Source organism: Cetorhinus maximus, chromosome 10 (genome assembly GCF_964194155.1).
Source record: "Cetorhinus maximus chromosome 10, sCetMax3.hap1.1, whole genome shotgun sequence".
NCBI classification, from domain to species: Eukaryota; Metazoa; Chordata; class Chondrichthyes; order Lamniformes; family Cetorhinidae; genus Cetorhinus; species Cetorhinus maximus.
In genome coordinates, this window is record NC_135888.1 from 80,538,444 (window position 1) to 80,560,924 (window position 22,481).

The 22,481-nt window shown below is 43.8% G+C and overlaps 1 protein-coding gene across 3 annotated transcripts in view; it reads left to right on the plus strand.

The window, feature by feature from the left end:
- shtn3 (shootin 3) overlaps window positions 1–22,481 on the plus strand; it is a 136,215-nt gene that overhangs the window by 83,762 nt on the left and 29,972 nt on the right. For all 3 annotated transcript variants that reach the window (XM_078550673.1, XM_078550674.1, XM_078550675.1), the window contains 4 exons: window positions 574–730; window positions 6,123–6,220; window positions 9,472–9,553; window positions 14,177–14,271. In XM_078550673.1, coding sequence (XP_078406799.1) covers window positions 574–730; window positions 6,123–6,220; window positions 9,472–9,553; window positions 14,177–14,271 — 432 coding nt within the window. The remainder of the gene's footprint in view (window positions 1–573; window positions 731–6,122; window positions 6,221–9,471; window positions 9,554–14,176; window positions 14,272–22,481) is intronic.

Below are 22,481 nucleotides of genomic sequence, written 5' to 3' on the forward strand. Positions count from 1 at the left end.
TAAGAGTCCCAACTAGGGCTAACTGGCACTCAGATCTACCAGGCACATTGGGATGAGTTGGACAGCTCTCCTGATAAACAGGAAACAAGAACTGGGCCATAACATGCCTTTCAAATGAATTTGAATGCACACCATTGATATGGTCAGTGTCTATATTCCCTGCCATCAGTCGGGGTCATTAAAATGAATTATACACACTTGCTTGACCATTAATCCTTTTCACTTCAAATGGGAAGATAGAATTATTGAGAAAGTCATTGATATCCATAATGAATTTCGGATTCACCAGAATGCCATTGAATTTACCGGACAAGGTTTGGACAGTCTTTGTGCACTGTGAGCTGGACATGGGTAAAAACTGATCTCAAACTCTGCGGTAAATGCCATTTATTTATCAATCTCACATTCACAATCTGCAGTGACAGGGAATATAGGAAACTGTCTTTAGCGTATTGTTGAAGTGCATGAATAATGTGAATTCTTGCTTCTGTTGCTGTTCCAGACCTTAGGGTGCTTTGCCTTTCAGAACTCTCATACAAAGATTGATTAAATTTTCTTTACTTCTTGTTACAGCTCAGTCATGAAAACAAGAAACTGAAGTACCTGAGCCTAACATCACGGGTTTGTCTTGATGACTTGCTTCCCAGTATTTCAGATTGTGGTGCTGCAGAGGAGGAGCCACAGGACACTAGCCCTGATCCCTGCATTCAGTATCAGCAGCAGGTCAAAGGTGAACAATTAATGGTTTACAAAAGTGAGCTCTGACCCAGAACTTACGTGCCCCAGTTACTGGTGCCTGTGCACATCAATGTCAGGATCTCCAACATCATTACACCAATCGCCATCACATGGTGTGTTGCAAAGTAAGGAAAATTATACACTTAAGTGGACCACAGTAGGAAACATTCAACCTAGCAGAGCAAGAACTGACACCATTAGTTATTGTATCATCCATGTTGGAATCTGGTGTCAACTATGTTGAAACAGAATATAGCTAGGAAGATTGGGTTCCATATTCTAGTAACTTTATAGGGGACACATTACATGATGAGGTGTTAGCATTATAAGTGAAAGCTTTATAATAAGGACAAGGTGTATAACAAAGATAATGGGCAGAATTGTCCTAGTTTTATCCACCAGACACAATGGCGGGTTTTCACATTCTATCGTCCCAAACCCGTCGCATTAATTATGCATTCCCAGGAAACATGCCGTTTCCATGGTGGGCAGGCTCTCAGTCGCCTGCCATGCCAGGCGCCATATTTAAAGTCCAGCCGCGTGCACACATCTCAATGCTTTCAGCCCACGACTGCTGCAAAGAAGACATGGCCCTGAAAGGCAAAAAGACTGTAGCCCCCAGGTTCAGTGACACATTCCGCGAGCGCCTTTTGAACGCAGTGGAGGCTCACCATGATATCCTCTACCCCAGCTCAGCTGCAGGATGGACAGCAGCCTCACTAATCCAGCCTGGGAGGCAGTGGCAGTGGTGATCAGCGCCAATGCCCTTCAAAAGAGGACAGCCACCCAGTGCCACAAGAGGATGAATGATTTCCTCCATTCTGCACGTGTGTCATCAGCCACGGCCTCTGCTGTGGCCCTTGTCCCCGAGGAGCCAGCCCTGCAGCTTCTGTGGACTCTGGAAGACTTAAGGGATCTGTGACCGGCTGAGAATGTAGGCATCATGAACAGTCTCTGGAAACCATGCGCAGACCTGCAGGATGCGTTTGTGGTGGTCGCACACCAGCTGCGCATTCAGCAAATGGAAGCCCTTGCAGTTGACATAGTTGACCGCCTGTTGCAATGGATATCTGAATGCCACATGAGTGCAGTCGATGGCAACCTGCTTCTGTGGGAAACCCAACACCTGGGCAAATCCAATCACTCTTGCATCTTTGGTCTCCTGATCTCGGGTGAAATGCATAAAGTCTGTGCCCTCGTGAAGATGGCATACAATGTGGCAAAGATTAGTGGTAAGCTAGAGGATTGGGAAAGTTTTAAAAACCAACAAAAGATTACCAAAAAACATAAAGAGGGAGAAAATAAACTTTGAAGGTAAACTAGCAAGTAATGTAAAAACGGACAGTAAGAGCTTCTTTAAATATATAAAAAGGAAGAGAGAGGCCAAAGTGAACATAGGCCCCTGAGAGAATGAGGCTGTGGAAATAATAATGGGGAACCAGGAAATGGCAGAGGAGTTGAATAAATATTTTGCTTCAGTCTTGATGGTAGAAGACACTAATTGCATTCCAAAAATATTAAATAATCAAGGGGCAAAAGTGGGGGAGGAAATAAATACAATAACTATCACTAGAGAAAAAGTACTAGGGAAACTAATGTGGCTAAAGGGTGATAGGTCCCCTGACCCTGATGGGTTGCATTCTAGGATATTAAAGGAAGAGCTACAGAGATAGTGGATGCACTGGTAATAATCTTCCAAGAATCCATAGATTCTGGAAAAGTCCCAGGGGATTGGAAAACTGCCAATGTAACGCCCTTATTCAAACAGGGAGGGAGACAAAAAACAGGTAACTATAGGCCAGTTAGCTTAACATCCATTATTGGGAAAATGTTAGAGTCCATTATAAAAGATGTAATAGCAGAGCATTTAGAAATGCATAATCTAATCAAACAGAGTCAGCATGGCTTCATGAAGGGGAAATCATGCCTGACACATTTATTAGAATTCTTTGAGGAGGTAATAAGCAGGATAGATAAAGGGGAACCAGTAGATGTAATATATTCGGATTTCCCAAAGGCTTTTGATAAGGTACCGCATATAAGGCTACTTAATAAGATAAGAGCCCATGGTGTTGGGGGCAGTATATTAACATGGATAGGGGATTGGCTAACCAATAGAAGAGAGAGTTGGGATATGGGGGGCATTTTCAGGATGGTAATCTGTGACTATTGGAGTGCCACGGGGATCAGTGGTGGGGCCACAATTATTTACAGTATATATTAATGACTTGGATGAGGAAAGTGAATGTACTATCGCCAAGTTTGCGAATGACACGAAAATAGGTGGGAGGGCAAGTGGTCGAGGATGACACAAAGGGTCTACAGAAGGATATGGATAGGTTAAATGAGTGGGCAAACACTTGGCAGATGGAATATAATGTAGGGAAATGTTAGGTTATGCACTTTGGGAGAAAGAATAGAGGAGCTGAACATTATTTAAATGGAGAAAGACTGCAGAAGGCTGCAGAACAGAGGGATTTGGAGTCCTTGTGCATGAATCCCAGAAAGCTAACATACAAGTTCAGTAGGTAATGGGGAATGCAAACGAAATGTTGGCCTTTACTTAAAAGGGAGTGGAGTATAAAAATAGGGAAGTCTTGCTAAAACTATACAAGGCGCTAGTTAGACCACACCTAGGGCAGGGTTTTCCTGTCAGTGAACGGGTGGGTGGAGCCCGCTCGCCGATGCGTAAAATGATGCGCGGTGATGTTGAGTGGAACTCCCGACGTCACTGCGCCGCATTTAAATTTTCTGGTAGGCGGGGGCTCAGCAAAATCAGCTGTGTGCCCGCCGACCTGTCAATGGTCAATTGAGGCCATTTACAGAGTCATTTAGCTAATTAATGGACCTGCCCGTCCAACCTTAATGTTGGCAGGCAGGCCAGGAGCCCTGGCAGGAATTAGAAAAAGCATGAAGCCTCATCTACGGGCAGGATGAGGTTTCATTTAGGTTTTAAAAAATTTTATTAAAGTTTTTAAAAAATTATGGACATGTCCCAACTCATGTGACAGTGTCACATGAAGGGACATGTCAGGAATTTGTTTTTCTTATATTTTTAATATTTGTGACAGAGCAGTCGATCTCCCTGAGATTGCACTTAGCCTCAGGGAGATGAGTGCGCTCTTTTGTGCGCATGCGCGAAAGAACACACTCTCGGCTGAGGGAAGCGCGTAGTGCTTCTGAGTGGACACCGTGCTCGGCTGGCCTTAATTGGCCCGCCCACGTAAAATGGCACCACGCCCCCAATCGGCAAGCGGGCCTGTGATCGCCCGCAATTCAACTTCGCCCCCGATGGGGGGAAATTCTGCCCCTATGATACTGTGAACAGTTTTGGTCCCCTTATCTAAGGAAAGATATTCTGGCATTGGAGGCAATCCAGTGAAGGTTCACTAGGTTGATTCCAGGTATGGAGGGATTTTCTTAAGAGGACAGGTTGAGTGCATTGGGCCTGTACTCATTGGAGAGGCAACCTTATTGAAACATGTAAGATTCTTAGGGGGCTTGACAGGGTAGATGCTGAGATGCTGTTTCCCCTTGTGGGAGAGTCTAGGACCAGAGGGCATAATCTCAGAGTAAGGGAGTTACCCATTTAAGACAGAGATGAGGTGGAATTTCTTCTCTCAGAGGGTAATGAATCTGTGGAATTATTTACAGCAGAGGGCTGTAGAGGCTGGGTCATTAAATATATTCAAGACTGAGGTAGACAGATTTTTATTCAGTAAGGGAATCAAGGGTTGTGGGAAAAGGCAGGAAAGCGGAGTTGAGGATTATCAGATCAGCCAGATCAGAATGAATGGCAGAGCAGACTCGATGGGCTGAATGGCCTACTTCTGCTCCTACATCTTATGACATCTGTGACCTCATGGATGCATTTGTGATGGAGGCTTGTGAGATCCCACAGAGGTCACCTGTGGAGCCCTGAAAGGAGCCACTGGTGTAGAAATTGAGCACCATGGTCACTTTCACAGCCACTGGCTGTGGATGCCCTTCATGTCCCCTTGGCGCCAAGTCCTGCAGTAAGTGGCAGATGTGACCGACCAGTTCCCTAGACATGTGCAGTTTTCGGTGACACTGGTTCTCGGTCATCTGCAGGAATGAAAGGCAGCATCTATAGACCTTGGGACTAGCTTGACGCTGACCAGCGACGGCTCGTTGTGGCTCTTCGGTGGCATGTGTGGGAGCCCCAGCCGCCCCTTCTTCCAGAGGGTGCTCCTCCTATGCCTCAGTCGCTCTCTTCTCCGTTGTCTTCTGTAAGTTACGAGGCATACAGCTAGATCACCAGGCTCCATGAGCCTGATCTACTCCTCCTGCAGGATGAAAGAGAGATGCATGGGTTAGCATGGGTGTACTAAGAACCTATCTTGGTTAAGTCTGAAGGCCCCTCAATGCATCCCTGAGAGTGCTCGCCACCACTTGGATGGCTTGAGATTAATGCGTTGCATGGCTGCCTCCGCCCCACCCAACTGATTGGCAGCAGCTTTGCCCACTGGACTGCATGCTGTGCTCTCAGGTCGGGCGCAGACATTCTCCTAACCCGCACTGCAAGGCTGAACTGTTAGTCTGAACCATGGGGGAGACTGGTCCAAACTAGGATGATGACATTGCAAGGAGCTGTGAGCACCTCCACCAGTGACTGCTCCACAGCCAGCTTTAGCAAGGAGATTGTACAATGTGCTCAGTCATCCAATTGTTCTACAGTCGAATAAAATGCTCATTAGTTTGCAGTCTGTGCCTGTGGGGTGAAAAGCCCTGGAGCACTTGGTGGCACTTTGATGCCTCTGCATCGCTTGAGTGGGCAGATAAGCTAGAGGCCCAACTCCAATCATGTCAATGTGGCTGCGTCTGAACTGTCTCAGCTGCTTTATACAAGGCTTCCCAAATGTGTGGCTGCTTCCCTCGCCCACCCCCCACCTCCCCCCCACCTCCCCCCCACCACCCCACACGTGCCTGTGCGCAGGACAACAACAGGGCAGCCCTCGCACCACCCCCCCACACCCCCCCCACCCCCACCCCCACCAAAGTTACCTCAACGGCAGGGCAGCCCTTGCCACCACTCCCACCCACCCCCCGCCCAGTGTTACAACTGAGGGCCTCAATGTCTCCCTTACACAATCCACTTCACACTATAAGGTTCATTATAAGGTACCCCAAAAAGCTAATGGTGGAATTGTGCCTGGACCATTTTAATGAACAGTAACAGTCCTTCGTGCCCATCGTAGAGTTTTTTCCTGCCCAAGGATGATCTTTTGGGCCTTGGTTTCTCCTGGTTGCTGAATAAGCATGGTGTCCAAAGGGGTCTTGTGATGAGCTTGTGATGGGTGTGTGACATTTAGGTGAAAGGGAAGTTTGCTTGTTTCTGCAGCTTGATTCCTGTGTGTCCACAGATCTGCAGGAGACAGTAACACAGCTGTTGGAGGAAAAGAAACAGCTTGCCGGTCAAGTGCAAGAATTACAGAGCAACATTGAGGAGCTAACCACCAGAGTAAGTGTCTGTTTTATTTGCTTAACAGTGAGAGGGCCCTACAAGCATGACAATCATAGTGAAATTTCTCCCATTGCAGCATGGAAGGTAATCACACCCCAGGCTTATGCAAAACCAGCTAATGGAAGAGCTACAGTTGGATAATTGAATGACTTAATGTTTGCAAACTATGAATTGCATGAGTATTAATGAAGTGTCAATTGGCCTCTGAGTGCCACTGTTCTGCTGAGATCTTCTCCATGTTCTACATGTTTAGAGTACTGATAATGTATCTTGTAAGAATGCTGTGAGCAGTGATCACTGTAAGGAATATCAATCAGATAGATCTATAATCCCTTCATGGTAACTCATTATCAAAGAACTGACTGGAGATTTATTATCCATGTTTAAGCATTTCAATCGTATCACATTTATGGTAATATGATTAGCAGCATCTGAAAACTAAACTTTAAAGAATGATCGAGACAGATGCTATTAACTGGCAGAATTAAAAACTTTAAGGTCACAAAGACATGTCAAGTTTATCACACTAATTCACAATCAGCGGGGTTCTATTTAATTACAGAATGAAATTACTCTCAATGTCCAAAATTAGTAGAAAGTTAGCAAATTTAATTTATGTTCAGACTTTGCGAGGGTAACTTTCAACTTTAACAGGGCGGAAGATATGAGGTAGTGGGTCGGTCACCTGTTCTACTTAGGTTCATGGAAAGGCAAATTAGGCAGGGTGTTTAGTGGGCAGACGATCCCAATTTTATATCTCTGCCACTGTTAACATTAAATAACAAGTCCAAATCCCAACTGTCCAGCCTTTGACCCTCCAGTCGCCACAACATTTCTGCAGCTAATGATTTGCTCAACCACACCCTCATCTCCACCTTTGACGCCATAGTCCTCATTAGAATTTTTTACCCTGGCTGTTCTGCCTGGTATGGCCTTCACCTTCGCTCTCATAAGTCCAAGGGATGCAAATTTAACAGACATCCTGGAATGCAAAAGTAAACTCTGACTCCTTTTCTCTATTACATACCATCTTCTTAAACCCCTCTCTCCTGTCACCTCCATTCTAATAACAAGTGGAAAGAGCTCATGAACTTCTTTACCACTAAGACTGAGACCATCCAATCAACTGCCTCTGCCAGTTCCCCCCCTTTCACAAACCCACCTGGTGAAAATAAAGTTCCCCCTGCCCTATTCCCACTAAACTGCTGACCAGCCAACTTCCCTTCCTGGTCCCCATAGCTGATATAGTTGAGGTTTTCTCTCTCCAGCTACTGTCCCTCTTTCCTTCAAATCTGATGTCATCAACCCTCTCCTCAAAAAAATACCCTTGTCACAACTATCCTTGCAAACTACCACCCCATCTCCAACCTCCCTTTCTGCTTAAATCCTTAAGTGTTGTCACCTCCCAATCCATGTCCATCTTTTCCAGAACACCATGTTTGAATCCCTCCAATCTAGTTTCCACCCCTTCTATAGAACCAAAATGTCTCTTTTGAAAGTCACAACGACATTCCATGTGGTGTGACAAAGGTAAACTAACCAACCTTGTCTTCACACCTGTCTACAGCCTTTGACACAGTTGATCACACCATCTCCTCCAATGCCACTCCACTGTTGTCTAGTTGGATGGGACTGCTCTCACCTGGTTCCATTCATATATATCTAATCATAGTCAGAGAATCACTTGCATTGGCTTCTCTTCCCACTCCTGTGCCATTACTTCTGGTGTTCCCCAAGGGTCTTTGTTCCCCTACCTATTTCTCTTCCATATGCTGCTCCTTAGCGACATCATCTAAATCACAGTATTCAAACTCACATGTATGCTGACAACAGCCAGCTCTATCTCACCACCACCTCTTTCGACTCTTCCACTGTTGCTGAGTTATCAGACTGCAATTACCTGACTCTGGTAGTGGATGAGCAGAAATTTCCTCTGAATAAATATTGGGAAGATCAAACTCCATTTCCTAGTTACCACTCCAGCTGCTTCCCTTCGAAATGGGAATGAACCAGACTGTTCATAACCTTGGTGTCATGTTTGACCCTGAGTTAAACTTCCAACCACATACCCTTACCATCACTTAGACTACCTAGTTCCACCTCCATAACATCACCCAACTTTGCCCCTGCCTCAACCGATCTGCTGCTGAAATACTCATCCATGCTTTTTTACTTCTAGCCTTTACTATCCCAACGCACTCCTGGCCGGCATCCTGTATTCTACCTTCTGTAAATTTGAGATAATCCAAAACGCTGCTGCCTATGTTCTAACTCACACCAAATCCTGTTCACCATCACCCCTATGCTCAATGGCCTACAATGGCTCCCAGTTAAGCAACACCTCAACTTTAATTGTCATGCTTGTTTTCAAATTCCTCCATGGTCTTGCCCTTCCCAATCTCTGTAATTTTTTCCAACCCCACAATCTCCATGGTGTCTCCGCTCCTCTAATTCTGGCCTCTTGAGCATTCCTGATTTTAATTGCTCCACCACAGGTGCCCATGCCTTCAACTGCCTGGGCTCTAATCCCTGGAATACCCTCCCCACAGTTTTCCGCCTTTCTACCCCGCTTTCCTCTTTTAAAACGCTCTTTAAAACCTGAGTTTTTGATCTAGCTTTTGGCCATCTGCCTTATGCGTGGCTAGATGTCAAAGTTTACTCTATAACATTCCTGTGAAGAGCCTTGGATGTTTTATTATGTTAAAGGTGCTGTATAATTACAAGTTATTGGTGTAAAGTCCAATTCAGGGCATTGCTGATGCATTTGGAACTTCAACATTAGTTCTTAATTTCCTACAACCCATCCTACCAAGTCAGTGTAGTGCAGTTAGATGTCTCACTTCCCTCTGGTCATTTGTATGCCCCTGGGGATGTCAGCATGATAATTCTCTGTCTGTGGAAGTCGTATCCATTTCCTAGTGGGATGTCTGCCCTCTTCCAGGTGGAACTAATCTGTCCATCTAGGGTCTTCTATATCAGAACTAGATAGGATGGAGGCGGCAGTAAAAATGGTGGACTTACCATTCTGTTCTTACCACAATCTGCCAGCAAGGATACCCACCGGAAGCCTGTGGGGCTTTTATAAATATGCAGATTGGTCTCCAATGATCCCAACAGAATCCAACTGCTATTTTTACCTGTCACCTGAGTGGAGCAGCAGTGATGGCTTTCTCACCAGGTTCAGCTCAAGATCAAGGTCAACTCAAAACTAATCTTGTTACATCCTTTTGTGTGTGCAATGTTTTCAGCTGGAGAGGGAACAAGCTGAGATGGCAGAACTACAGAAAGTGCTGGAAAAACAAACAAAAACAATAAAAAGTTTCAACAGAGGTGAGTTCAAACATACTTGCTGCTGTTCTAGAGAATGACCATCATTTTCAAATGAACTTGTTTAAATGCCAGTTTGTAACTCATATCCGTTATTGTATAGTGAAACTATCTGACTCCCTTAATTAGATTGCAACCTGTAACTCCTGGAATCCCCAATTTGCTATATAGGCAGTGGATGAATTATTTAATATGACTTGCTCCAGGATTAAAAAAAAATTAAGATTGATCCTTCTCATAAGCACATGTAATAAGAAAAGGATTAGCAGTTGGGTTTTAACAGGTTGAAGTATGGTCTTTTTACTGTGAGTGGGATTTAGAGGTTTCTTGACAACCTCATAGTTTGTGGGCAGGATTTTACATCCCGCGGATGGGCGCACGTGATATTTCGGTCAGCAGGCAGGCATGAGAGTCAGCAGCGTGCCTGCTGACAATTAAGAGGCTCTTAAGGCCATTAATCAATTAATTTAAATCTATTTCTTCGCTGCCCATCCAATGTTACGGTTGGTGGCCGGGTGAATCGGCCACGCGGCCTTTGGATTTTTTAGGAAACCTCATCCGCGGGATGAGGCTTCCAACATTAATTTTAAAAAATGAAAATTTTTTGACATAATTTTTATAATGTTTATGTTCATGTCAGTGAGTCCTATGTTTTGCATATTTTCAAAATCTTTATATCTGATTTTAATATTCTCCAGCTCCCTGGGGCAGCTCCCTGCCTTCAGTGAGCTTTCGGTGCACGCTTCCCCTGCGAGTGCACAGACTTTTGTGCTCACCCACCTCCCGCCTGGCAGTGCTGTGCTTCTCAGCGCACCCTTCAAGCTGGCTGGCCCTTACTTGGCCAGCCAGCTTGAAATCGCGGTCGGGGGCCAATCACAGGCGGGGGACCATTTCCCGGCCGCTCCCGGGCCTGCCCACTGTGCCCGCCTGATGACCCAAAAATCCTGCCCTATGAGTTTCAAGAATATGGGTTGGCATTTGCACTGTACATAAAACCCCTAAGTTCCCCATCTCCTTTTGCAGCAGAACACTGAAGACTGGTGCTGGGGGGGTGGAGGCATGTGGGGGTTTAGTGGGAGAGGGGTGGGGTGGTGAATGGTTGACAGAACAAATCCCACACCTGAGATGAGTGGATGAGCACAGCAAGCGGATAAAGTCAATGTGGAGAGGGAAATAAAAGAAGTGCTATGGAGAACACATAGCAGACAAACAGCACAGAATGCCACAACTGGATCATTAAAGACCAAATTATAGATGGTATCATCTGGCTGACTAGATACGCCGCATGTCCCCCGACAATATTTGCCCTTAAGAATGGACAGGGATTTTGACACGTGGTCATGTGGGAAATTCCTGGGAATTGTGCCATTTTCCAGGGAAATCCACTGGTTCCCCCACCTGGACTATGCTGGGAAACCAGCAGAATCCTTGTGGATTTCTGAGCCCTTCATGAACAAATATGGAATGTGGAATTGAAATATCTTTTTCTATGATTCTACATTTCATTAAGTTAATCCAAACAAATCAAGATAAAGTGAGGGAGTAGAATATTTGAAATGTTTTAAAAAGTTAGTGAAATGTTGGGTGAAATGTTGCCTGGTCCCAGCAACACCCTGATCTTACCCTTGGTATCAGACTCTGTTAGGTACTGGCTTCTGTTCCTGCAATGGCCACCGCTTCCAGTAGCACTGCTGGGACTAAAGAGCTGTTGGCCATTTGATTGGCTAGAAGATCCCAGAGGTAGGACTTCCTCCCAGATGGGAACAGATGTCTTACCCTGAGCCAATTAACAGGCTGATGACCATCAAATCACAGCGGGGCAATCCAGCCAAGCAGAGGCGAGCTTGCCCCCAGCTTTTCAGTCAGGAGCTGAGACCACTGCCTCTGCATAAAATTACAGCCTTAATATCAAGATGGATGTGTGTAACTCTTTTCGAGTCAAAACAATTAACTAAATTAACAATAACAAGGGAGAAATTAAGCACAGCCCCTAAGTCAGGTCAGCTGTAAAATCAAGGAAAAACTTTAAAGGAACCTTACAAACATCAAACCAAGATGTGATTAAAGGGGTCAACAAAACACCCCAGTCCCCGCGGTGCCCACCGGGCACGGAAGGCCTCGATGGTGCCGGCAGACACCGCGTGCTCCCTTTCCAGGGACACCTGGCCGCGAACGTAGTCGCGGGATGGATGTGTGTATGTGCATTGCAAAGAAGTGACTTGGAAATTGTGCTGGTTAATAAATTAGTATGAACATTTAGTTCAAGCTCTGATTACTAAACTGAGTGCTCACAGACCAATGTGTTCTGTATTCTTTGAATGAAATTCCTGGGGCAATATTCTTCTGTTAATTGGCCATGGAGGCCCAATGTGGGAGGGTAATTAATTTCTTTACCAGCTAGTGGGAAAATATATAAATTACAGTAACAACAGTCTGGTAAATCCTGCTTAACACTTGCATTACTGCACTAATTTATTGTCCAAGCAAAACATTTTCCTACAACAGTGACTCGGCTTCATAAGCACTTCATTGTTTGGGAAGTGCTTTGTGGTATCCTGAGGTAATGAAAGGTGCTTTGTAAGTGCAAGGTTTGCTTCCTTCTTTAATTGTGTCTATAGGTTGCAAGCTCACTTCTACCATTATAACGCTTTATATTTTATTCAAGGTGTTAGGAAATAGAGATAGTTTAAATAAGTTATATTTGTATTTTTGAGTGTTAGAAATGAGTTTTAGCTTTAATGTTTAAGTTTGATTTGTATTTCTGTATCTGTGTGTTAAGAAAAGGTCAAATTGAGTTTTAATTTCACTTTAAAAGATGCCTGCATTTCTAATGAGAGTTTGATGACTGTTGCAGCTGAGTTAAATGAACAAGAGTAGAGAAACTGGACTGCTGCCTAGCAACAGGGGTCCAGAGAGGCAGGTGCCTTCCACAGACACACAAAAACTAAAGAAACAGCAGTTTTGAGTTCAGTTTGAAGCCAGTACTCTAGAGAGACTGGACACTGGGATTGGGAATTGCAAGTGAGAGCAGATTTCCCAAACTAAACAAAAGGTCCCAAGGCCAAAGGAATGAGACAGAAACAGGGGATAGTCCCAAGCAGGCCAAAGGAAGGACAGGAACCTGGAAAAGGTCCTGTTAATTAAGTTAAGAGTTAGGGGCAGAGAGAAAGGCTCCAAGCTTTAGATTTAAAGAGACAAAAGCTGCAGAAAGTAGATTTAAAGTGAGAACAGCTTGCAAGAGACAAGAAGATCCAAAGAGACAGTTGAAGGTCTGTAACTCTGCCATGGGCATGTGAAGCAGTGGTATTGTTGACGGCTGAGTCAGTGAGAGAGAGTGTGTGGACAACAGCTTGAATGTATGTGATAACCCAGGGAAGATGAACATCGGAAGAAGAGTTTGAAACCCTGGAGGTGAACCCTTGCGGAAGGTGTCTGAGAGAAAGCGTCGGTTTGGGAGAAGATTCCAAGACGAGTTCTTGGAGAGTGGAGATTGGAAACCCTCTTGTGAAAGACGGAGTTCAGTGAGACTGGTTGGCTCACGGTGTGACAAGTGTCTGGGAGGAGGTGAAGAGAGATCCATCGCACCTGGTTGAGGTGGCATCTGTCACTTGGTTTCAGAGTGTGGTATGCCTGACTAGAGGTTGCTAATTGGTAACTTGTGCTTTCATTACAATCTGTATATATCTGTAAAGGTATAGTTGTGGGTGAAGAAGTATTGTAATATAGTTCATGTTTTCTTGTTCAATAAATGTTTTATTCTTTTGTTAAAAGTTCATCAGCTGAGTCCTGTGACTTTTCAGTAGTTACTCTCCATGTATCTAAACAAACAAACATAAAAGTTAGGATCTATCAAGCTGAGTTCCACCCTGGGATCAGGCTTGTCCAGGGGTAACCTCAGTTGGGGATCACAACAAAGGTATACTAGCCAACTTTCTTTTGTAAAAAGGTATAAAAAATTATTTTTTTATAAAAACAAAAATAAAACCAAAACAAAAAAAAGTCTCAGAATAAGAGGAAGGCCATTTAGGACTGAGATGAGGAGGAAATTTTTCACTGAGAGGGTGGTAAATCTTTGGAATTCTGTATCTCAGAGGGCTGTACAAGGCTCAGTTATTGAGTATGTTCAAGATAAATATTGTTAGATTTCTAGGAAGCAGAGACACCAAGTGATATGCAGAAAGTGCTGGAAAATAGCATTTGGGTAAACGATCAGCTGTGATCCAATTGAATGGTGGAGCAGGCTCGAGGGGCCAAATGGCCTACTCCTGCTCCTATTTCTTACACTCCTAAATGGCACATTAATTGAAATAAAAAAGAATTAAAAATTTGTGAAAAAATTATTTTAAAATCAATCAAAATTTTCAATATTTTTAATATAAAATTCAAAACTTTCCAGGTAAAGGAGGAATATCCACAGACACCTCTTGAAAAGCACAGCACTATGGAGCAGTATTTTGAAGCAGTGTGTACAATTTTAGAATTGCTGCCTGCACCACTGTTGACTTTTAATGATCCATAAGGATTTTCTTCCTTTCCCAACCCTCGCTTTATACTTAGGTTTTTGTTGAAAATCTTCCAGAAGGACAAGATGATAGTAACCTGTCTGTGTAATGTTTCCTGGCCTAGTTTCCGTGATGGCAACCCAGGAGTATGAGGATCTTAGACAACAGCTAGACCTGGAACAGAGCCTAAGACAGAAAGCCGAATCCTTTGCTCATGAGGTATGCGTACAAGGGCAGGCGGTAAGTGGTCTGCATCCAGGGAGAGTTAAGTGACCTTGTTTAAACATTTGCTAGTGTTATTCTTTTATTAAATATTCTTGCCTGAACCCATTTAAATATGAAATATTTATCATATATCTGGTCAGGGAATGTTAATGCTGCTGCGGTTCTCCAGCTAGACAACCTTTGAATCACCAACATAGCACTGTCCCACGGAATTAATGTGGTGTCACTGACCCTTTCAAAATGGTAATGGAGAATGCAGTCAATTCACTTCAACACATAATTGAAATATTATTACAACACATACTTGAAAAGTTATTGCAATGTATTTCCACGTACACTGTCTGTAACTATCTGAGACTGCAAGAAGACACTGATATTATTTAAAACATATCACACATATGCACAGCAATGCACATGAACGCAAGGAGGAAGAGAGAACAGTGTCACTTACTGCCTCATATAGATGTACTAATAGTGGGAAGGAGGGACACCCTTGATAATGTTCAGAGCGAATTCTTCCCTCTGTGCACATAAGGACTAATAGTGGGCTGGAAGGAGACTGGTGATATTGTTCATAACTAATATTCTCACAGTGCCACTGACTAACAGTCCCTTGCTGTGTGCAAATTAGCTGCAATACAGGGACTACACAGATCAGTAAGAGGCACACAATCAGTGAGGGGAGACTGGCCTGAGTGAGACAGAGACCGAGTGAGTATATTCGGGAATTTGGTTCAAAGTGAGAATTCAGTGCATAAGGGGAAAGCAGTGCTTTAGGTAAGATTTAGTGCAAGAAGTAAAGTGTGCTGAGTGGGGTGTTTTTCAGCCTCCAGTATTTGATTTCCACTTTGGTGTAGTAGGAGGAGCAGGTAAACCAGTAACTGGCATTAATTAGTTTTATCAGTATTGCAAGTACTGTATTGTTTTATCAGTATTGTAAAGCTTACTGGCAGTGCCAAAGCCTATTGAGAGATGTAGGCTTTATTGATTATAATTAATTAGCAATTAATTAATTAAAACATATTGGAGATGGCAGGTCAGGTGAGGTGCTGCAATTGCAGGATGTGGGAACTTCTGGATACCAGTGTGATCCAGGGCAAACATATCTGCAGTAAGTGTTTGCGGTTGCAGAAACTTTGGCTCCAAGTTATTGAGCTGGAGGCCCAGCTGCAGACACTGCGGCACATTAGGGAGGGGGAAAGTTACCTGGGCACTTTATTCCAGGAGACAGTCACACCCCTTAGGATGGAGTCTTCCGATTTGGTTAGTGGTCAGGGACAGGAGGGTGTGACTGCAAGTGAGGCAGGTAAGGGGACTCGGACAGCAGGAGTGGAGGAGCCTGGGCCTTTGCAATTGTCCAACAGGTTTGAGGCCAACTGGCCATGGAACCATGGTACAGAAAGCCATTCAAGCGGGGATGGGGGTGAGTTGCAAGGAATTTAGTGGTAGTAGGGGACAGTATAGTCAGAGGGATTGCCACTGTTCTCTGCAGCGAAGAGCATGAGTTCAGACAGCTGTGTTGCCTGCCTGGTGCTAGAGTTTGGGACATCTGCTCGGGGCTGGAGAGGAACTTGCAGTGGGAGAGGGAGGACCCAGTAGTCCTGGTCCTGGTCCATGTTGGTACCAACGACATAGGCAGGACAAAGAAGGAGGTTCTGCGTAGTCAGTAATGAGGAGCTTGGCACCAAAGTAAGAAGCAGAATCGCCAAGGTCATAATCTCTGGATTATTACCTGAGCCATGTACAAATTGGCAGAGGACAAATCAGATTAGGGAGATGAATATGTGGCTGAAAGACTGGTGCGGGAGAAGTGAATTCTGATTTATGGAGCATTGGCATCAGTGCTGGGGAAAGTAGGACCTGTACCGTTAGGACAGACTACACCTGAACCATCCTGGGACCGATGTTCTTACAAGCCATATAACTAGGGAAGTAGAGAGGGTTTTAAACTGTGTAGTGGGGGCAAGGGTTCAAATTTGGGAAGATCTGGCAAACCAAAGAGTAGGGACAAGACAAAATTGAAAGGTATTATTACAGGAAATGAAAAACAGACGGTGATAGGAAGGGATAGAGAGTACAAATCTAACAGTAAATCAACCAATTAGACTAGAGGCTATAAAAAGAATAAAAGGATAAAACTAAAGGCTCTGCATCTGAATGCATGAAGCATTCAAAACAAAACAAATGAACTGAGAGAGTACATAGAAATAAATAAGTATGATTTGATAGCCATTACAGAGACCTGGCTGCAGGAGGACTAGGATTGGGACCTGAATATTAAAAGCTACAGGACATTTAGGAAGGACAAGAAGTGGGGAAAAGGTGGAGGGGTGTCTCTGCTAGTTAATGATTGTATTAGCACAATAGAGAGGGATGACCTAAGTTCAGGAAACCAGGAGGTGGAAACGGTTTGGGTAGAGATGAGAAATGGTTAAGGCAAGAAGTCACTTGTGGGAGTCGTGTACAGGCCCCCTAACAGTAACCATGTGGTAGAATGGAGCGTAAAGAAAGAAATAATGGGAGCTTGTCAGAAAGGCATGGCGATAATCATGGGAGATTTTAATCTAAATATAGACTGGAAAAGTCAGATGGGCAAAGGTAGCCTAGATGAGGGGTTCATAGAATGCTTCCAGGATAGTTTCTTAGAACAGCATGTCCTGGAGCCAACCAGAGAGCAGGCTATACTAGACCTGGTATTGTGCAATGAGATGGGATTAATTAATGATCTCATAGTGAAGGTGCTCCTAGGTAGCAGCAACCATAATATGGTTGAATTTTACATTCAGTTTGAGGGGGAGAGGAGTGGGTCCAAGACTATATTTTTAAACTTAAATAAGGGCAATTATGAGGGCATGAAAGCAGGGCTAGCTAAAATGAACTGCAAATTATGTTACGGGATAGGTCAATAGAGATGCAGTGGAAAACATTTAAGGGGATATTTCAGAATACACAGAATAGATACATTCCAACAAGTAAGAAAAAGTCCAAGGGACGGACACACCATCCATGGTTAACTAGAAAGGTTAAAGATAGTGTCAAACTTAAAGAAAAAGAATATAATTGTGCAAAGATAGGGGGAAGGTCAGAACATTGGATAGAATATAAGGACAGCAAAGGATGACTAAAAGATTAATAAGGAAGGAAAAATTAGAGTATGAGAGAAAGCTAGCCAGAAATATAAAAACAGATAGGGCTGAATTTTACATCCCGCGGGTGGGTGTGTGCCCAACATCATCGGGCGTAAAGTCACATGTGAAGACATTGGCTGAACATCCCGACATCATCTCGCACTCGCGCAATATTTCACTCGGTGGGCGTACGCAAAAGTCGGAAGTGCGCCCGCCGACAGTTAAGGGGGCAATTAAGCTCATAAATGGCGCAATTGTCTCTGATTTCTCGTGGCCCACCCAACTTTATGGTTGGCAGACGGGCAAATCAGCCAGGCAGCGTTTGTATTTTTCATCAAACCTCATCCAAGAGCGGGATGAAATTTCTGTTATGAAATAAAATTAAAATAAATATCTGTGGACAGCATTTTTATCAGCTATATTTTCAGGTGATTGATTGTGATGCATGGACATTTTTTTTGCAGCTTTTTAAACCTTTATTTTAGCATTTTCAGGCCTGCAGCTTTCTTGCAGCGCTCACCCGCGCCTGCGGAAACGTCATTGCCTGTCCTCTTCCCGCCCCCACCCTGGCCGTGCTGAGCTTTTCAGCATGCGTTTTGCACTGGCTGGTTGTTAACTGGCCAGCCAGCGTGAAGTCATGGTCAGGTGCCGATCACGGTCAGGGACCTGTTTCCTGACCGCTCCTGGGCCCGCCGATTGCACACATCAGCCAAATGTGAAATTCAGGCCATAGTAAGAGTTTCTATAAATATTTTAAAAAGAAACAAGTTAACAAAGTGAGCATTGGTCCTATAGAAAGTGAGTCTGGAGAATTGATAATGGAAAACAAGGAAATGGCAGGTGAACTGAATTGGTATCCTGCATCAGTCATCACTATAGAGGATAAAAGTAACATCCCAGAAGCAGCTATAAATCTGGAAATGGAAGTGGGGGAGGAGCTCAGGAAAATTACAATCACTAGAGAAGTGGTACTGAGTAAATTGTTGGAGCTGCAGGTTGACAAGTGACCGGGTCCTGATGGACTTCACTCTAGGGTCTTAAAAGAAGTGGTTAGTGAGATAGCGGATGCATTGGTTTTAATTTTCCGAAGCTCTTTAGAATTGGAGAAGGTCCCATTAGAATGGAAGATAGCAAATGTAACTGCATTTTTCAAAAAGGGAGAGATATAGAAAACAGGAAACTATAGGCCAGTTAGCTTAACATCCATCATAGGAAAAATGTTAGAAACTATTATTAAAGAAGCTATAGTAGGGCACTTGGATAAGTTCAAGTTAATCAGGCAGAGTCAACATGGTTTTGTGAATGGGAAATCATGTTTAACCAACTTATTAGAGTTCTTTGAGAAAGTAACACACGTTGTGGATAAAGGGGAACTGGTGGATGTACTGTACTTAGATTTCCAGAAGGCATTTGATAAAGTGCCACAACAAAGGTTATTGTGGAAAATAATAGCTCATGGTATAGGGGGTAACATATTGGCATGGATAGAAGATTGGGTGGCTAACAGGAAGCAGAGAGTAGGCACAAATGGTTGGCAAGATGTAATGAGTAGTGTACCACAGGGATCAGTGCTGGGACCTCAATTGTTTACAATTTTTATAAATGACTTGGATGAAGGGATGGATGGGATGGTTGCCAAATTTGCTGATGACACAAAGGTAGGTAGGAAAGTAAGTTGTGAAGTGGAGTTAAGGAGGCTACAAAAAGATATGGATTGGTTAAGTGAGTGGGTAAAAATCTGGCAAACGGAATATAATGTGGGAAAATGTGAAATTGTCCATTTTGGCTTGAAGAATAAAAGAGAAGCATATTATTTAAATGGTGAGAGATTGCAGAGCTCTGAGATGCAGAGGGATCTGGTTGTCCTAGCATGAATTGCAAAAGGCTAGTATGTCATTACAATAAGTAATTAGGAAAGCTAATAGAATATTATCATTTATTGCAGGGGGAATTGAATATAAAAGTAGGGAGGTTATGCTTCAGTTATACAGAGCACTAGTGAGACCATATCTGGTTTACTGTGTGCAGTATTGTTCACCTTATTTAAGGAAGGATATAAATGCAGTGGAAGCAGTTCAGAGAAGGTTTACCAGACTAATAGCAGGAATGGGTTGGTTGTCTTATGAGGAAAGGTTGGACAGGCTAGGCTTGTATCCACTCAAGTTTAGAAGAGTAAGAGGCAACTTGATTGAAACATATAAGATCCTGAGGGGTCTTGACAGAGTGGATGTGAAGAGGAGTCCTCTTGTGGGAGAATCTAGAACTCAGGGTCACTGTTTAAAAATAAGTGGTCGCCCATTTAAAACAGAGATGAGGCAAAATTATTTCTCTCAGAGGGTCATGAGCCTTTGGAACTCTGTTCTTGAAAAGGCGGTGGAAGCAGAGTCTTTGAATAATTTTAAGGCATAGATTCTTGGTAAGCAAGGAGGTGATAGGTTATCGGGGATAGGAGGGAAGCAGATTTGACGTTACTATCAGATCAGCCATGATCTTATTAAATGGTGGAGCAGGCTCAAGGGGCCAAGTGGCCTAGACCTGCTTCTTGTTCATATGTTAGTATGTATGTACACTTTAAAAGTAATCCATTGGTCGTAAAGCACTTTGGAACATCCTGAGCAGACGCTTATAAAGGCAAGATCCTTTTTTCATGGAGAGCTGTTTAGGAGATCCATTTTCATTTGCAGAGAAGCATGTGACAAAGTGACATAAGTCACACTGTCTGAAGAGTATCACATCACACAGTGGCAGCATCATAACATCAATGGCACACGCCTTTTTTCTGGCTCCCAGTCACTTTTGCATGAAGGCAGTGCCATTTTCTGAGGAAGCAAACACAACAGGAGTTGAATTGTGCCAACCAGTATATCAGTATCAGAGGGGAATTGCTGTGGGAGGGAGCGAATGACCACAGCTAGCAGAGCATTCTGGTAGAATTGCTGTGTAGTTTAGTACATCTGCAGGCAATGATCCTTATTGCAATGCCTCCCCTTTAGGAGAGGAAACCCTGTTGAAACTCAAAATTCTTCCATCATACTTCAAACACTTCAGAGGTTAGAACCCAGCTGCCAGTGGAATCACTGTAACTGGGTCCACACTGTGTCTCAGTGATTCTTGATGAGTAATGGTGGAGATTTGTACTCGCACTCAACTGACAGCAACCACAGTCAATGAGTCCATCAACGGGGATCAGTCTGGATATTGATGCCAATCATTAAAGGGGATAATATTCATCAAAAACCATTTGGCAAGCTTTATTTAGTTGTGGGTTGGATAAGATTTGAGCATAATTTTCACTACAGTGAGGTCACAGGCAAGTAATGCTATGAGGGATTTTGAAGCTGTTTATGTAATCACTTTGCAAACAAATAGAAAGGTTTGTGAAACATTAATCGTTTCTAGGGATATGGACCTGATACATTTCCCCCCTTTTTTTTTGTAATTTTATCCCTTTTGTTCTCTGTAGCCTCGAGGCCAAGGCGATTTGCTCATTGATCCAGTGTTGTCAACACTCAGAGGGGTCCATGATTTACTGTAGGGAAATTGTACAGCAGCAAAACCACATCTCTTCAAGAAAATCCAAATTTAGTTGATTAACATTTTAATTACATGTAAATGGGTTGCACATAACTGTGACCACAGGCCAAAGTATCCGTCTGTTTTCTGAGCTATTTATCCAGGGCTCCAAGGTGCGTCAGGACTTTTGAGCGCAGAGAGAACCCAGCTCAAAAATTACACTGAACTGCGACAGTTAGGAACACCAACTGTGATTAAATTTATTCCTGGAGGTTTTGTCACATGGCATGCTCCACACACTGGCCATTAGTCAGCCAATATCCTTTTGACATACTGCCTTCCTATGCCAATTGGAAAGCAAAAAGACTCATTACCCAATTGGATGATGCTTCACTGTTAGCCAAACAGTCTTTTTTTCATTTTCAATATTTTTATAGAATTGTACAGCACAGAAGGAGGCCATTCAATCCATTGAGTCTACATCAGAATTTTATACTGGAAGCATTTAGACTTGCACTGTGAGTGTGTTTTCACAGTTTCACTTCAGATAGGGGCTTGAATTTCAATCCAGAGTCGGGAGCCAGACATCTGGATAATTTCTGGATCGTGGCCTGGAGCCACATTGTGTTGCTTCAATGTTGCTTCCTTCATATACCAAGGCACCTTCAACAGCACCTCCCAAATCCATGACCTCTGTCACCTTGAAAGCCAAGGGCAACAAGATGCACCAGAACACCACCACCTACAAGTTGCCCTCCAAGCCACACACCATCCTGACTTGAAATATATCACCACTCCTTCACTGTCGCTGGGTCAAAATCCTGGAACTCCCTCCCTAACAGCACTGTGGGTGTACCTACACCACATGGACTGCTGCAGTTCAAGAAGGTGGCTCAATAGCATCTTCTGAAGTGCAATTAGGAATAGGCAATAAAAATGCTGGCCTAGTCAGCAATGCCCACATTCCATGAAAGAGTAAAAAAAATGCAGATACCCTTAATTGGCAAGCTCACCACCTAATTAGTGGTGCCAAGCATTGCCAAGAGGCAGGAGCTGCCTGCTGAGCACAATCCCCAAAGGCAAATGGCAGCCATGATGGGGCCTGCTGCTGCCTTGCAGAATGGAGGAGACAGAATTGAGGACACAGGAGATTAGAGGGCCTGCAGCCTCACAATGCAGACAAGTGGCCAAACAACTACCACACAGATACTGGACCCGATCTGCCACAATAACCCTTATTGTCAAGAATTTTTCCCTCCGCAAAAACATTACTATAATACTCTCGGCATTGCACCTGACAGCTGTGAACTAACATATGCCAGACCGTTACGGTTCAGTGATTTACAAATTGAAAATCACCTTCTGGCCATCTCCAGCCCTTTAACAAGCTCCTCCTGGAGGTAATTGGAGGCAAGTTGGTTCCTGACTCTGATCCCCTGCTCTCATTTTGAAAATAGCAGCATGTCCCAGAGGTGTTAGGACACTGAGATGCCATCGGGGACCGCTATTTTCAAAGTGCACCCAGACCCTTTCTAACCCCATGGGTGTTTAAAAATCAAACCC